This window comes from Eleginops maclovinus, chromosome 16, assembly GCF_036324505.1.
Source record: "Eleginops maclovinus isolate JMC-PN-2008 ecotype Puerto Natales chromosome 16, JC_Emac_rtc_rv5, whole genome shotgun sequence".
NCBI classification, from domain to species: Eukaryota; Metazoa; Chordata; class Actinopteri; order Perciformes; family Eleginopidae; genus Eleginops; species Eleginops maclovinus.
The window spans coordinates 17965142-17980233 of NC_086364.1; the positions used below are offsets into that span (position 1 = coordinate 17965142).

At 43.9% G+C, this 15092-nt stretch overlaps 1 protein-coding gene across 1 annotated transcript; it reads right to left on the bottom strand.

The window, feature by feature from the left end:
• Window positions 1-279: 279 nt before the first annotated feature.
• On the bottom strand, window positions 280-14829 carry xylt2 (xylosyltransferase II). The gene is made up of 11 exons (XM_063904876.1): window positions 14674-14829; window positions 9669-10200; window positions 9195-9370; window positions 7025-7227; window positions 6054-6134; window positions 5507-5723; window positions 5028-5204; window positions 4046-4302; window positions 3403-3598; window positions 2736-3069; window positions 280-2145 (listed from the first exon to the last, which is right to left on the bottom strand). Exons 1-11 carry the CDS (start codon window positions 14803-14805, stop codon window positions 1823-1825), a joined length of 2628 nt encoding a protein of 875 aa, XP_063760946.1. The 5' UTR covers window positions 14806-14829; the 3' UTR covers window positions 280-1822.
• Between the last annotated feature and the right edge of the window lie 263 nt (window positions 14830-15092).

The window sequence follows — 15092 nt, forward strand, 5'->3', positions numbered from 1 at the left end:
AACCCTAGTGATAACAGTTAAGACAAAGAAATGGGGTTTAATGTAGTCCATCCGGAATAAAGACCCATCAAGAATTACCATCCCAATGTGACTGGACTCATGGCAAGAGGTTAAAATTATAACAGCATCAAGAAAAGCCTTGGATGTTTCTATTGAGTCATCAGCAGATGCCTGTGAGCTCTCCTCGAGGCGAACCGCGTCAGACTGACTCACCAGCAGCACACCAGAGACCTGTATCCTCCAAAATAAAACACAAAGTCTGCTCCAACGACACTGAAGATCTGGGACTGTCAGTACCACATTATTAGACAGCAGTTTTTAATAGTTTAACAGAGCACTGGAGATGAACGGACAACACACACTCTCCTCTCAAACCGTATAGAAAAATAACATATGCCCTCTAATACCCATAAATCTGAGGCTTCACTGAAGCAACGGTACTGTGCAAGGTAAACAAGGTCACTTGAAAACTTGAATGGTGGCCAACTATTATTTAAGAACATTTAAAATGGAGTAAAAATGCAGACACACAGGGGGCTCACTATCCTCTGAAAAGGCAGTCATTGCACATTTCTCAAAGCTTCTATCCCATGGTAAACAATCCATCTTCCCACAAACTGAAGGCAGCTTAGATTCTCTTGATCATGCTTAAACATGGACGACAGTTTTGGTTTGTGGAGTTGAACTGAAATGCACCTTAGGAATTGAAATAACACCAACTTGCGAACCAAATCAAGACGTGATAAACACCGCATATAACACAGGAGGTCAAACAAAATGTGTCTATCCACGTTTGTAATTTAAAAAGTATATAATTTAAAAGAAACGTTCGACCTTTTGAAGCCAGGCTCGTACTAATGCTTTACCCGACAGGAAGTAGTACCAATCTCCTCATTTGACTCTGGATAACACGGCAAACAAGACGATTAAATAACACTTGAATACATTTTTCTTCACCTTGCTAAGTAGGATTTAGTTTAAAAGAAACCTGGAGACAAAAATGATACCAAAAATGTAAATAATAAACTTGAAACTCCGCAATTAACATAAAATCTCAACATAAAAAAGAGCCGATAGGTGAGTTAGCCGATGTAGATCTGTAGTTCGTGTTTTGAGTGCGGATTGTTTTGTACCTGGCTCTCTGCGGCCAAACTGATGCAGCTGTTGGACACTTCCTTTAATTAAAACAAACAAAATAGAGTGGATTTTTCTAGCAAGAATGGGCATAAAGGACAACTTAACACTTTACCGAGAACATACATAAAAAAATAACACGTTAAAAAATGATATGTCACATTAATCAGAACTAAGATCCCACTACTAGCTCTTTCCTTATCTTTTCCTTATTCAGGTTATTAAGTGATGTGTCTGTGCAAGGTGGGGGGGAGGTATCTCCTGTAAATAAAAGTGATGGGACCTTATCTGACTCGCGTTAACCTGGTGACCTCTGTGTAACATTACAGTCCTACAGTAAAGTGCACTTCCTCTGCCTCCTGCTCACAGTGATGCTTCAGAATCAGCATCAGATTGACTCAGCGGTTTCCTCCCTCTTTCAAACGAAGAGGATTCCCGATTAAACATGCCCAGAGGTTCCTCTCCGACCCTGACTGACGAACCGTGTGCCATTGAAATATAACGTGTAACCATTCAGCAAACGTCTTGTGAACGTCTATGTGCAAATTTCCCCGCCGTGTCTTTCCTATCGCCACGTCACGGAGCGTCCTCAGCGCAGGAAGTCGTCTGGGTGTGTATGTGCCTCCGAGACGACTCTCACAGATGCTCTGTCTCCCTGTGTTTCAGTCTACGGCCTCTCATCTCGGCGCTACCTGATCCGCCCGTCACTCTTCACCGGGCACAGGTCAGACTTGGGGTCCGGAGACAGAGAGCTCCACGAGGTCTTGGAGCAAAGTCCCACCGCGGGGCAGGAGGAAGTCTGTGGGGCGCAGAGACCGCCCGTTACCCAGAAGTTTTTAATGCTGCTGTCCACCCATTCTTCAAGGGGCCGCCCCGTCAGCTGGGCTTTACGCTGTGCCTCGTGCGTCGCCGCCTGTCGGGGGGGCAGCTTCAGCACGGAGCTCAACTGCTGGAAGCTCTGCTCCAGGTACAGGTCGCCTGGAGGCCCTGCGTGGAGCCAGCTGTCCTCTTCTGAGAAGGATTGGCAGACAAGGAGAAATTAAAAAAGGTCAAATATAGTTTAAAAGTTGATATTTCAAACTAAATTTGGGGGTCTAATGGTTCTAAAGCCTATACAGAAACTTTGATATGATGTCCCCAGGTCTCACAGCTCTCTCTTACATGCTGCAGTGTTGTGTTAAGAGCTGAAACTCGCAGGGTAGCCGCTAAAAAGCCCGACATTGCAGGAAGTTGTGAGTTAACTTCACAAAATCATGAGAGTGGTCCTCTATTTTTGGTTACGATACGTGAAAAACTTCATCAAAATTAATTCTCTTTTAATCGACTTTATAAAACCCAGAATGTTTTTTTATAACAGGGAAAGACCAACGTGTCCAGCTGATTTTAAAATGATGTGTATGTGACACATTTTGTTACAAATTGTAAAAGTGGGCTTGAGGCTGAGGGCCACAGATGCAGTGCGTTGGTGTCTGCACGTTTCAGAGGCGAACGCATTGTTTGTTAGGGTCTTTAATAGGAGGTGTTCAATATAAAGACACATCTAAAATAGTGGCAGCAGCTTTAATCCTTTACATTGACTTAATGTCGACTCAACGACTCACCTTTGCGCAGCGGCTCCTTGTCTTTGAAGGTTAGCGGCATGACGAGGAAGCTAACCTCGGCCACGAGCTCCCACTGTTTCAACACGCGAACCATCCATGTCCCGGGCCGCAGGGGGCGCTGCAGCGGGGGTTTGTACTGCGTGTATTCTGCATCCACATCCACCGTAATGTCATAGGAAGCTGCCACCACCAGAGCCGGGTCGATCCACACGATGGTGGCCGTGAGGTTGGGGCCGCGCGCCCACTTCTGCACAGCCAGCGGCTCACTCAGAGGGCCAATGATGCCGCCAAAGTTCCGAAAGATTCTCTCTTTAGGATCCCACTCTGTGCCGATCTGCAGGGAGGAAGGAGGAAACGTATCTGTGAAGAAGTCCTCAGATAACAACAGGTCATGTGACACAACACAATGTCTCCTACGTCTTTGACTTTCATATTTTTCTGAGGACGAGAAGAGAGAACATGTTCTGATATTAACATATTTTAATTAAGCTTCAAAGTCCAGTTTTGGTCAGACCAGGCCCTGAGAAGCACCTGCTTTCTTTCATATCTGGCAGATCTCCCTGTTGAGCACTTTTCTTTTCTTTCCTCTCCCTTGATTTCAAAAGACATAACCTTTAATACTAAATGAAGATCTGTCATCTTTTTTTAAGCCGAGAATAACACCGACCTCCAGATTCTTCAGCCTTTCAAACTCCTTCAGGTTTGACTGGAGGACGAGCGTTGCTTGAGGCACTGCCCACATCTCCAGCGTCTCCCTGACCTTTGATCCCGCAGCCTGGACCTCCTGACGAATCAGGTATCCTTGGAAACGGTCGTCATAAAAGTACACGTGTATTGATAGAGGGTAGCCGACTGGTTGAAACCTGCAGAGAGGAAAATAAATCACATTATTGATTTGGTCAAGACAGAAAACTGTTATATCTCTATTGACCCCCCCAATATGTTTTATAGTTATTTTACTTGTTTATAAAGTCTTTAATGATCATCACGTTCTATGTTTCTTGAAAAGTGTCCCAAAAAAGTGCATTCTGTGCTAAATGCCTCAAAAACTAGGGGTTGCTCTCTGAGTCTTTAGTCTAATGATCCTTAAAATATTATTATATTATATATATAAGTTGAAGATGTATTTGTTAATGTGGCTTTTAATTGAGAGTAATGTTATAGTCTTAGTTGTTAATCTTTAACATTTGTTTTAGCATGATTTCTTTTAACTTCCTTTTATTTTGAGATGTTTTCCTTTTGGTCTTGCAAATGAAGCACTTTGGGGTGCATGTTCATATGAGAAAAAGTTCAGTGCAGTGCTGACGGACCTGCAGGCCTCCACGTTGCTCTGAGGGCTCAGCAGGTTCTTCAGGCCGAGTCGAAAGAAAGCTGTGTGAGCGGTGAGTGCTGCGTCGCTGAGCGAGGCCAGGCCGTCCTCGTGCTCGAACAGACTCTCCCAGTATGCCTTTAACGCTGTGGTGCCCGGAGCGTACTGGCCGTACAGGTGAGTGTCCAGGATGTCTATGGCCTCCTGGTTCACGGAGGACTCGAACTTGCGGGCGAAGAACGTTGGTCGGGTCAGTTGCTGTGGACAAAACAAAGAATAACAGAAATGTCAACACTTACATTCAAAGCTTCTCTTGAGGAGTTTGGATTGAGCTTTGAAAAATCTAATTTTAAAAACTCAATCTATTTAAATGAGTTATAACTATATCAACATTATTTAACAAAAGAACTCTTAAACTTTGTTTTTCTGTTTTTCAGAGATTGAGGGAAAGCAATGTTGGAAGACTATCAACACAATGTTTCTGAAACCTATTAATAACTGAATGGGAGAGCTGCTTTGTCACATGCCTGCCTGTACCCACTAATAGGGAGCCACCACTGGAAGATAATTCCACAAAAATCACATAACAGTAATTATATTAGGATAGCCAAATATTTATCTGCAACTGAGCAAAAATACCGGGCTGAGAAAGATGAAAAAAGATGCAAAAAACTTAAGAAGCTGCATTCAAATATTGATTTAGAATTAAATCCTCAAAACTATAACTGTTGAATAGTTAGAAATGAATTATAGTTAGAAAATATTCTGTTATGTGTAGAATATTTGATGAATTTTAAGGGGTCCTTGGGTGCTTAGAAAGGCGCCTCTAAATCAAATGTATATTATTATTATTTTATTATTATACTAATAATTGGTAGAGGCCAATGATGAACATCAGAGTGGGGCCGTTAAATACACGAGAGACTGGGACGCTACAGGCTGAGACAGAAATAGATGAGGTGTTCTGCAGCTGTCCCTCTCACCTGGATCCGGATGAGGTCTTGAGGTTTGAAGTCGTTGGGGGAGCAGCCGCACCAGTCCACGATGTGTTTGTACTGACATTTGCAGCCCAGCTTGCGGTTCCAGTTGGTGACGCGCAGGTTGTTGTCCACCAGGGTGTCGCACATGTGACTGTTCCCGAGCACAGTGTGGAAGAAGGACTGAGGAGAAGAAAAAGAGGGAGTAAATAAATCATTGTGCAACAAACTGTGAGACAAACACTTTGTGTCCACTGACTCTAAATTGAAAACGGTCACGCCTCTCTAACCCGAACAACAAAGAGCGAACCGCCGCTCCTCTGAGGAGTCCTCTGAGACAGTCTGATAAACTCAAATGAACCTGTCTCCGAGAGCTTAAAGTATTACATTATCTCCTCTGCTGAATTGACGGGGGAGGACGAGCGCGAGACAGACGTGTGTATCAGACCCTCGGGAGATAAACACCCAACCTGAGGCCGACTTACCTCTGCAGGAAGCAGAGCGTAGGTATAGAACTGCTTGAGCCCCGAGACGAGGGCATCCTGGGAGTTGATGGCGTACTCCACGAAGCGGCGGGTGAGCGCGAACCAATCAGAGCCGCCGGAGACCTCCAGGCCTTCTGGGATGCTGCGCTCGCCGAGACGCCACATGTGGTTGTCACACTCGTGGAAGAGGCGGTCGAGGCCCTGCTTCTTAATAAACCTGAAAGACAGGAGCACAGTTTGAGTTGATGCGTCGGAGGGACACGGGGGGGGGGGGGGGGACTTTCTGCAGCATTCATCAAAGTGAACGACCAGTAGAACCATTTCTATCCCCGCTGTAATAAATACCGGCTGAAGAATCACTTCGTGCTGCTTTTTGCCACTTGTTCGATATCATTAAGTTTAATTGCTCCCCCCAAGCCTCTGAGGGACTTCGCATTTCGGACAATAAATCAAAGCTTTTCCTTTATTGCAGAGTGGCGTCACATCCAATTAAGATAAAAAACCTGATGTGTGTTTTCGCTGGTCTGTGTCTCTGTGTCAAACTCACCGAGCGTTTTCCCTCCCGTGGGACTTGAGGAAGTTCTTGTCTCGTTGTTGCGAGAGGAACGCCACCAGTTCATCATTCGTCCTGCAGGAGGGTGAGCAGTGAGGATGAAGAAAAGAGAAGTTAGGTCAAAAAGGTGGACAGATTATGAGATGTTTTCTATAAAATTAGGTCTGAAAATACATTTAGGGTTAGGTATTGCTCGGATTTGAGTCGTACTACTACTATTGCCAATTGAACTGGCACTTAAATGGTGCTTTTATGGGGTTCATCTGGGTTTAATGATACAAAAATAAACTAATTAACATATCTTTATGGTCATATATACTCTATATAAATAAACATTCTTGATTAACAGAATAGTTTTGGACAAGAACCGTAACATTTTGTAGAAAATGAAATTAGCCACTGTGGACAGGACGTGGTTGACAGAGCATTGTCTGTGTGCATCCAACCAATCAAAGCAGCCCCAGAAACCCAGCAACAAAGAAGAGCATTTAATGCCAGCTCTGTGATTCAGAGAATAAAAAACAATCCATTTAATGCTGCTACCAGACCATTCTTTTTATCTGGCATATGCCATGGCAGCTGCTCATTTTACAGTCAGCCTGCGAAGGAACCAAATCTCCATGCAGTATTGAACGATTTAAGGCACCGTGAAAAAAGACAACCCTGAAATTCACTGAACACAAACTGGAAAAATGGTCAAGACAGGAATAACAAAACCAGTATTTGCACTGGACGAACTGTTGGGCCGTCGTTAACCACAGTGAGGTTAAACTCTGAAAGTATGAAGCCATGCAGAGTGGGGGTTCTGCAGTGGAGTAAGGAAGTTACGTAACATGGTTGTGGACTCTAAGGACATAATTCACACGTGGTCAAACACTAGCAATCATCTTCTGTGCCTCTGGAAACTCTTCTCTCCACACTGTGACTCCCTCTCCACACTAACTCGGCGCTGCTGCTCGGCTGACCTGGTGGGGAAGTCTGTAGCGCTGAGATTGATGAAGAAATCCCACTTCCAGTCCAGCATGTTGAGCAGGTCCTGCATGCTGCGGAGGTAGGCCTTCAGGAGGCTGGCACCCCCCCAGATGGTGACCATGCGCCAGGGCGTGGCGCGGATGTTGGGGTACTGCTGGGCGATCTGCAGCACCTCCCGATGCATGTAGCCCGACCGCTGGAGAGAGTCAAAGCAGAAGGGTGAGAGTTAAGAGACTTTGATCTGTGGAGAAGAACAGGGACGCCATGACGATGGATGGAGCACATTTGAATAGGTTAGTTTTGCTTTAATCATATTTTCTTCTGAAAGTATCATCGGCAACACAGAAGTGGGCTTAAAGAAGAGATAAAAAGAGGAAAATAGGGCAGAATTGAGTGAAGTCGAGCTTCATGGAGTTTGAAGTTTATCAACAGAAAAATGAATCAAAAACGTTTTGATAATTGATTCATAATTTCAATCAATATTTACAAATGCCGTTTTCACCAAATTGAAATATAAGAAGTCCAGCTTTTCTCGGTTTAATATGAAATCAAACTGAATATGTTTGTGTTTTGGATCGACGACACATTTAAAAACATTTTGCTGGACTTTTAGAAACTAACTTTGAGCAATAGCTTTTAAAACCAGGGGGAGAAGGATTCGAACCCGGGTCCTCCACATGGGGACCAAGCCCCTAACTTTGTACAATTTTTGCCATTTTTTATACCAAACCAATAAGGGTTGCAACTAACAATTATATTCAATGTCGATCATCTGCTAATAATCTTCGAGAATAATCAATAATACAATAAATTATAGGTTTTTCTCCTGAAGATTGCGTAGGTTTGGATTAGAGGATTAGACGGGGTGGAAATACCTTTTTTTAATTTCCCTTTAGATCGAACTTTGATTCATTACAAAGTAATTAACAAGCAGCCTCTTTTCCAAATGAGCATGACTTAAAAAGTCACTGAAGTGATAAATGAGCAGTTAAAGGGAAACTTAAACTTTGTTCAGCTATGTGAAGTCAGATGGTTTTGTTTAGTGCAGCACCAACAGCGTGTCACGACCTGAGGTAAATGAAGAGAGACGTTTGCTGACCAGTCTTAAATTAAGCCAGAGAGTCCTTGCAATAATCTGTGGGCGTGTTGATAAAGGAGACACCAGAGCGATCAGTCCTAAAGTCACAGCCCTCACTTGTAGACAAAAAAAGGAAAAGGAGGTTTGTGTGGTCCACTGCCTCCGGTACATGCTGACCTGTTTACAGCCTCGTCTCTCAAACTGGCCTTTCCCTCGGAGAGAAATGAGGTGAGGTTGTCTGAGGCTGTTTCTGTGCTGTGTACTTATTCATCACTGCCTCTGGTAAGCCTCTCGCTCTCTTGGCAGCGGAACAGAGCAACTCCCCGGGAATGAGCAACCTTTCTGGCTGCACAGGTGCACTGTGGACAGGTGCCTCTGCTCTCTGTGCTGAACTCACCTGAGGTCTGAGCCTGGGTATCACCGCTCAACTGTGCATTAGTCTTCTGTCTACTAGCTGCACATGATATCAGACTTCTTTTTCCTCCGCTAAACCTAGCCTCTAAGAATAACCACACTTGACTCTATCCAGGCTAATCCCCTTTACCACACTGTGAGACCCACAGGATATATATAACCTTCATAATGCAAGAAGAGCTAGCCGGTAAAAGCTTTTGTGAGCTCCGTCTAGTCTTCTCCAAGCAAGCGGGTTCCCAATTACACTCTCCAGCGTGTAGTCTGTGTATGAATTAACAATACTGTCAGCTAGCATCATCAGAAACATTTTTCAGGAGGGGCTGTAGCACATTTTAGTTTCTCTATTTCTATTTTCAAAGTGAAGCTTTGAATGTCTGTTATAAACCATGACGTAATAACATTAAAACAAAATCCTCTAATACTACAAACCGCGCTACAAATATCTGAGTAGGATTTTGTAGGAGTTTGCACAGGATTCAAACTCAGGTTTAGAACTCAAATGGCAAGGTTACTGATTAAGATTCAAATGACTTGGTACAGCCTTGGCTCATAAAAGAGAAAAAAATGGACCCGTTTGAATATTTCTACCTTGCAGAATTTATCTGACCAATTGTGACGCCACGTACATCTCACGGAGAATGTTTAGTAGTCCTGGCACTGTGAGGGCTTACCTTGTCTACGTGGATGTAGTAGTAGTGGTCCTGGTGGTATATGGCTTTGATGAGGCGCTTGAGCTGCCGTACAGCGCGGCCGTGGACCATCAGAACGAACGCCACTCTGACCGGGTTCTCCACTTTGAGCAGGCTGTTGTCCAGTTCGCCAGCGGCCTGCACCTGATTTGATATACCTGCGGAAAGAGGATGGAGACATGAAGGACTGACTCTGTGGGAAGTGGAGCGCTCCAAAGAATGATGTGTTATTAGCTAGGCGCTGAGAAACACTGTTCAATCGATAAGGTTCAATAAAAGCAAATATGTGAAAAGTAGAGCTTTGTTTTTCTTCTATCATTTTTCATTGGGCAAAGTTTCACACACATGAACAAAACAGAGGTGTGTGTCTATTGTTTTGTTATGGTCTCTTGGCTGCTTAAGATAAGTATTTTGATAGAAAAGCTGTCAGTGTGTAAAAATGACAGAAGCTCTTACCCAGATTAGGGCAGAACTGAGGAAGTGCGTCTGGCATGAGATTCCCGGCCTGATGCTGACACACGATGTTGGCGATCTCCTGCCGGCACTGCTGCGACCCGGCGCGATGAAGGGCGGACAGCGCGTCCTTGCCTGCGATGTCACATTTAGGCACAAAGTCACTCCCGGGTTGATGCGCCCCGTCCACGCTGCCCGGCTCCCCGAGTACGGCGACAGCAAGAACCTTCGCCGTCCCGTCTGCGCCTCCTCGGGTCTCGCTGAAGTTGCGGCTGCTGGACGGGTCATGGACGACCGCGCCTTTCAACCCAGGTCCCATTATCCCCCGGTCCTTCAGCCTGGCGCCGGGCTTTTCTCCTCTGCGATTGGTTCCCCTCCGCAGCGTGCTGGCTGCCGTGCCCGCTATCCTCTCCGACCGGCCGCTCCATCTGCCCCGGTCCCTCCCCGACAACAAGTTCTGCTTCTCCGACAGAGCCGGGTCTCTCTTGGGGTCCTGGCTGTTGTGGTCAGGCAGTTTAGACCGCCGTGTTTTTTTCTGAAGAAAGCAGGTCAGAGAGGAAGAAAAATGTAAATGCAATCAAATCCAGAAGTATTGCTTTAATAACATCTGGGACAAAAACTGGGAGGAAGCATCCATGCACGGGGAGGAATTCAGGTAAACTGATCCTAAGACAACAGCTGAGACAGCCCTTGAGGTGGGGGATGTGTTTACTTGTGTTTTTTCATTTCTCTGATCTGGGTTATTTTTAGCTGAGCCTTTTTGTGGAGCTAATCTGCAAAGAGCACAGTTCTGGATCGCCACAAAAACTCAAAGATGCAAAAGAGACCCAGTGATTCACTGTGGAGACCTCGACCAACCTCTGTTTGCTCCCTCTGGCAAAAAGGGCAGATAGAATGCACAAATATGTCACGTGTTCTCACACACACACACACACACACCCACACCCACACCCACACCCACACACACTAAAGAGGGTATACAGGGAATCCTTATCCGACAGCCACTGGGTGATTCTGTGTTTTACTTGCATGTATATGTATGTTTGTGGCACTTCAAGATTTCAGAGAGGTGACTACAGATACAGCTCTCTGCCACAAACTTGCTAAACTAATTATTCTGCGGTAGAACAACCATATTCTTTATAATCAAGTTATTAATGAATTGGTAACATACGTTACATCAGAGCTCTTTAAAGTCAACAGGTTATTTCTGTTTATAAGAAATCAGAATATATGTTGTTCTGTGAAAGCAAAAAGAGATGATTGAGATGATCACAGGCTGTATTATAACTATTTCTAAAGATGATAAATCAAAGCGTGTTATCAGGACTTCATGATTTGTGTATGATATCTGAATCTCAGAACTTTCCTCTGAAACTTTAGAAACTCCATCAATGTCACAACATGATCCTCTTACATTTGATCTGCTTTGAAGAAATGTTTCCAGGTGTCCCATGACTGGATTTTTTGGCTGTAACATCCTTAAAGCAGACTAAGTCAAGAAAGTGTTCGTCATAGTTATGGTTCAGTGGAAATAAGCTAGGATGTGTCATAAAGTGGTTCCTTTGGAATAATGAGGTCAATATAAATGAAAGCAAAAAAATGTACCTTTTGTAAAAGTTTCAGTTTAGTGTCAGGGTTTCTTTACACTAAGCTACTGTAATGACGTTCATTAACCGGGTTTCTTGAATACCACATTTTCCATGTAAAAGCGTATCATAAAATGTTAATGCGAAGGTACAGAGACACCGTCCTACTGGAGGAGCACACATCACACCTACAGAAATTGAAGGCAGGATTTTGAAGAAAAAATCCGCAGTGCTTAAGCCATTTGAAAATCTGCTAGCTAAACAGCATCACAGCTTTGGCACAGTAGATTAGTGGATCACACAAAAGGCCTTTCAAAATGAGCACTTGGAGAAAAGGAAAAAAAAAAAGTGAGTGGGCTGAGAGCTTTCTGCTTCTGTCAGACGACATAGCCGAACGCAGGCGAGTCCGCCTCAGCCGCTGGCATGGAGACAGCGGGAACTGGAGAGGGACCAGTGCTGCATGGTGGGACAGGGAGCCAGATTATATAGTGGCAATAAACCAGCTGCCAACCAACACAGCGCAGTCTGCTGCACTCTCAGACCCAGCACAGTGAGAGGCATGGTGGAGTCCAGGTACATGCCAGCCATCTCCAAGCCTCTTTCAGTGAGTTCAGAGGCTCCTGAGGAACCTGGTTATTGTGTGATGTACTAAACATGACCTGAAAAAGGCTGGACAATTCTGATTTCTGTCAAAGAAACCCACCAATTATGATAAACACTTTTCTTCTCAACACCAGAGTCCTAAAAACTATTTCACATTTCCTTTTCAATGAATGAAATCCTCTTCAATGCTTTTTGCTAGCTAAAATGATCAAGAGAACTTTGTCGAAACACTTTTGGGCTGCACGAAATGTTCTCGCACAGAAAACGTTGCATGTGGCGGGGGCTTATGTTTCAATTTTCCTTATCACTTGTTTTCACAGCTTTTAATTAACGCCATCATGTCAAAAAAACCTATTGATTCAAAGGCAAGCCAGGCAGCCTCTTTACTTTCCAATTAAAGTGGAGTGAAACCATATCAGCCTCGCCATCTGCTGAAGCAGGAAGCAGCAGCGAGCGCTGAGCTCTGCAGGACAGCACAGGCAAGCCGAGGGTGACACAAAGATGACAGTCTCTTCTTCTTCTGTCTTCTTCTTCTGTCCTCACAATCTGCACCCCCTTCTGAACGAGGGCTTTAAATATTAAGGCACGCGGCTGTGTTCACACGTGCAAGGCGAGCCGCCGATTAGAGCAGAGGCAAGTTAACGCAGAGACCAGAGAGCATGGAGGAATCCAGGGAGTCTCACTCATGTTACCCTCATTGGAAAGCCTCCCTGACTGAACATGCACTGAGCGATGAGATGATGATTAATATGCATTCTTTAAGCCTGAAATTTGATCCTGCATCTGTGAGCCTGCGAACACAGCACGCGATGACATTTGCATAGATGTCTGCTAACGTAGCTGCATGACAGGCTGACATGTGCACTGAGCATCAGAGCCACAGAGCCCACAAGGAATGAATGAGACCCATTTAAAACAAAATTATTCAAACAAAAACTCAATTGGAATAATAATAAAATGAACAATCTGCAGGTTTTTCATTTGACCTGGAGCGTTGGATAGCAAATACTATGTGTTAAGGATTTGAAAGTGTGTATGTCAGCACCTTTACAGGTGAGCTACAGACATTTCTCTATCTCTACTCAAGCATGTTTGAGCCTGAGTGCACCTGATGACCTGCCTAGAGGCTGATAATGCAAACAGGGGATTGAGAATCATAAGAAACACTGCTCTCCAATAAGCTGAATGACATGTAAACCTCCTGTTTCACCACAATGATATGATAAAGTGCGTCCGAGCGGAAACAGATAACTTCAGGTAGTCTGGATCAGTCACTTACTGACAGCAAGCTTTATGTTAAGGGTTTAACCACTGATTCCTCTTTTCCCTCTCTGGGTCAAACTTCGTCCTGCACTGAAACCACCGCATTTACATCTACTTTCTTCTCTACCCTCCAGGCACAGATCTGCAATATATGCGTTGGGAGGAACATTATACAAATCCCAGCTTTTCATATCATGATAGGGAGACAGCATGCTTCCAAACTCAGGTTTCAGCTTGCATTCCTGCAACTCTATCAGGATCAGAGTGCCTCAAAACATTACTCCTGCACCCGCACAGTTCTTCCACGGGTCACACATCTGTTAGGGAACTGATTTGACTTCATTTAGAGGGGGGAAAGGGAACAGGTACTGCCTCAGGGTTGTTAGTCCAGGTGTGTGAGGGAGACCCAGAAATAAGCTCCTGACAGTAGACAGGTTTAATGATTTCTTTCAGTGATAAGAAGTAAAGGCAACTCTTTGCTCGACTGTAGAATTTATTCCTTGGATATTCTCATACCCTGGGTGTCTGGGATTGATTCAAAGCTTAGTAAATGATAAATAGGGAGGGAGAAAGGCCTCTGGTGGATATAAATACAAACAGTAAAACAGATGCTGAATACCCTGGGAGACCTATATGACGCATTTAAGTTAGCTCATGTTGAACTGTTTGTGATCAATGAATCATAATGGAATCACATGCTCCCAAAAAGTTGCCTCACTTCATAGACCTCCTTTTCACTCCCATGTAAAGGAATGGTCTGTCTATTTAGTCTAGCAGTCCATCATCACAGTACCTCAAAATGAAATGTAGAGGCATTCCCCTGTGTGGAGAATCACTGCTGCTTCTTTAACAAATTGAGAGACACTTGTCATTGTTGGAAAAATTAAAAGTCCAAATATTATAGTCTTTATTATTATGGTTATTATATGACCCTGTTTTTATACATGTAAGTAACAGCCTTTGAGTGTTGTAGTTTCTGTCGACCAAATGTAGATGCTTGAAATACTGTGTAGATTAGTAGTACAGTAACATTTATACTAATATCAGCATATCATCTGTTTTTATATGTACAAAGTAACTGTGAGTGGAGTAAAAAGTACAATATTTGCCTCTGAAATGTAGTGGAGTAGAAGCATAAATTAGCATGAAATGTTAATACTCAGGTTAAGTAAAGATATGTCAAAAAAGTACTTAAGTAATACTTGAATGACATGTAATTTACTTTCAACCACTGCTATCAATACCGTTAATTTCATAGACATGAGCATGTAACCTGGGAAACATTGCTGAACTACTCTGGTACTCCTTGACAAACAGACAGATAGACATATATACATAAATCCATTAAGACAAGTACACAGAGCTGGTCCAGTTGTACTGAAATGTTTCGGAGCGGCGCTGTTCCCTAACTGCTAAGTTAGCTGGCATATGCTAACCGTTACTGTATCATAACACATAGGGAAGCTACGCTAACTGCTAACGGCTAGCTCTACAATTACAAATCCGACCAAATCTCTGTCGTGTCACAAATAACCGGGGAGACTGTGGCTCACCTCTGCCTCTCCCTCTTCCAGACTTCTCAGACTCCATACCACAAGCCCCTGGACCAGGAGGATAGTTAACGCGGCGGCTATCGCTAGTTTGTATCGTCGGAGCAGCTTCTGTACTCGAGCGCTGGCCACCATTTTTTCGACTCCCGTTTGACGGGGAGCGCGTGCACGGCACATTCTGAACTGCGCGTGCACACGGTGTCGCTCGCAATCCTCAGGTTGCTGCAAAGTTTGACTTCAAATTAAAACTTGTAAATTAGTTGTCTTTAAACTGTGTATTTTTTTTATAGAACACAAGAAAGTTATTTTAATGTTATTTTGTATTGTTGTTTGGATGAAGGGACTCCTGCTAATAAAATGTATGTTAAACAGTTATGTATATAACACAACTTTATTGTCTTATTTTTACTATATGAAACCTA

Excerpts from the sequence above, each read along its gene's own strand:
- xylt2 (XM_063904876.1), bottom strand. The coding sequence starts at position 14,805 with ATGGTGGCCAGCGCTCGAGTACAGAAGCTGCTCCGACGATACAAACTA. Across the intron at positions 3,599-4,045 it reads AGCAACGTGGAGGCCTGCAG|GTTTCAACCAGTCGGCTACC; the intron begins GTCCGTCAGCAC and ends TCCTCTCTGCAG. Across the intron at positions 2,146-2,735 it reads CAAGGAGCCGCTGCGCAAAG|AAGAGGACAGCTGGCTCCAC; the intron begins GTGAGTCGTTGA and ends AATCCTTCTCAG.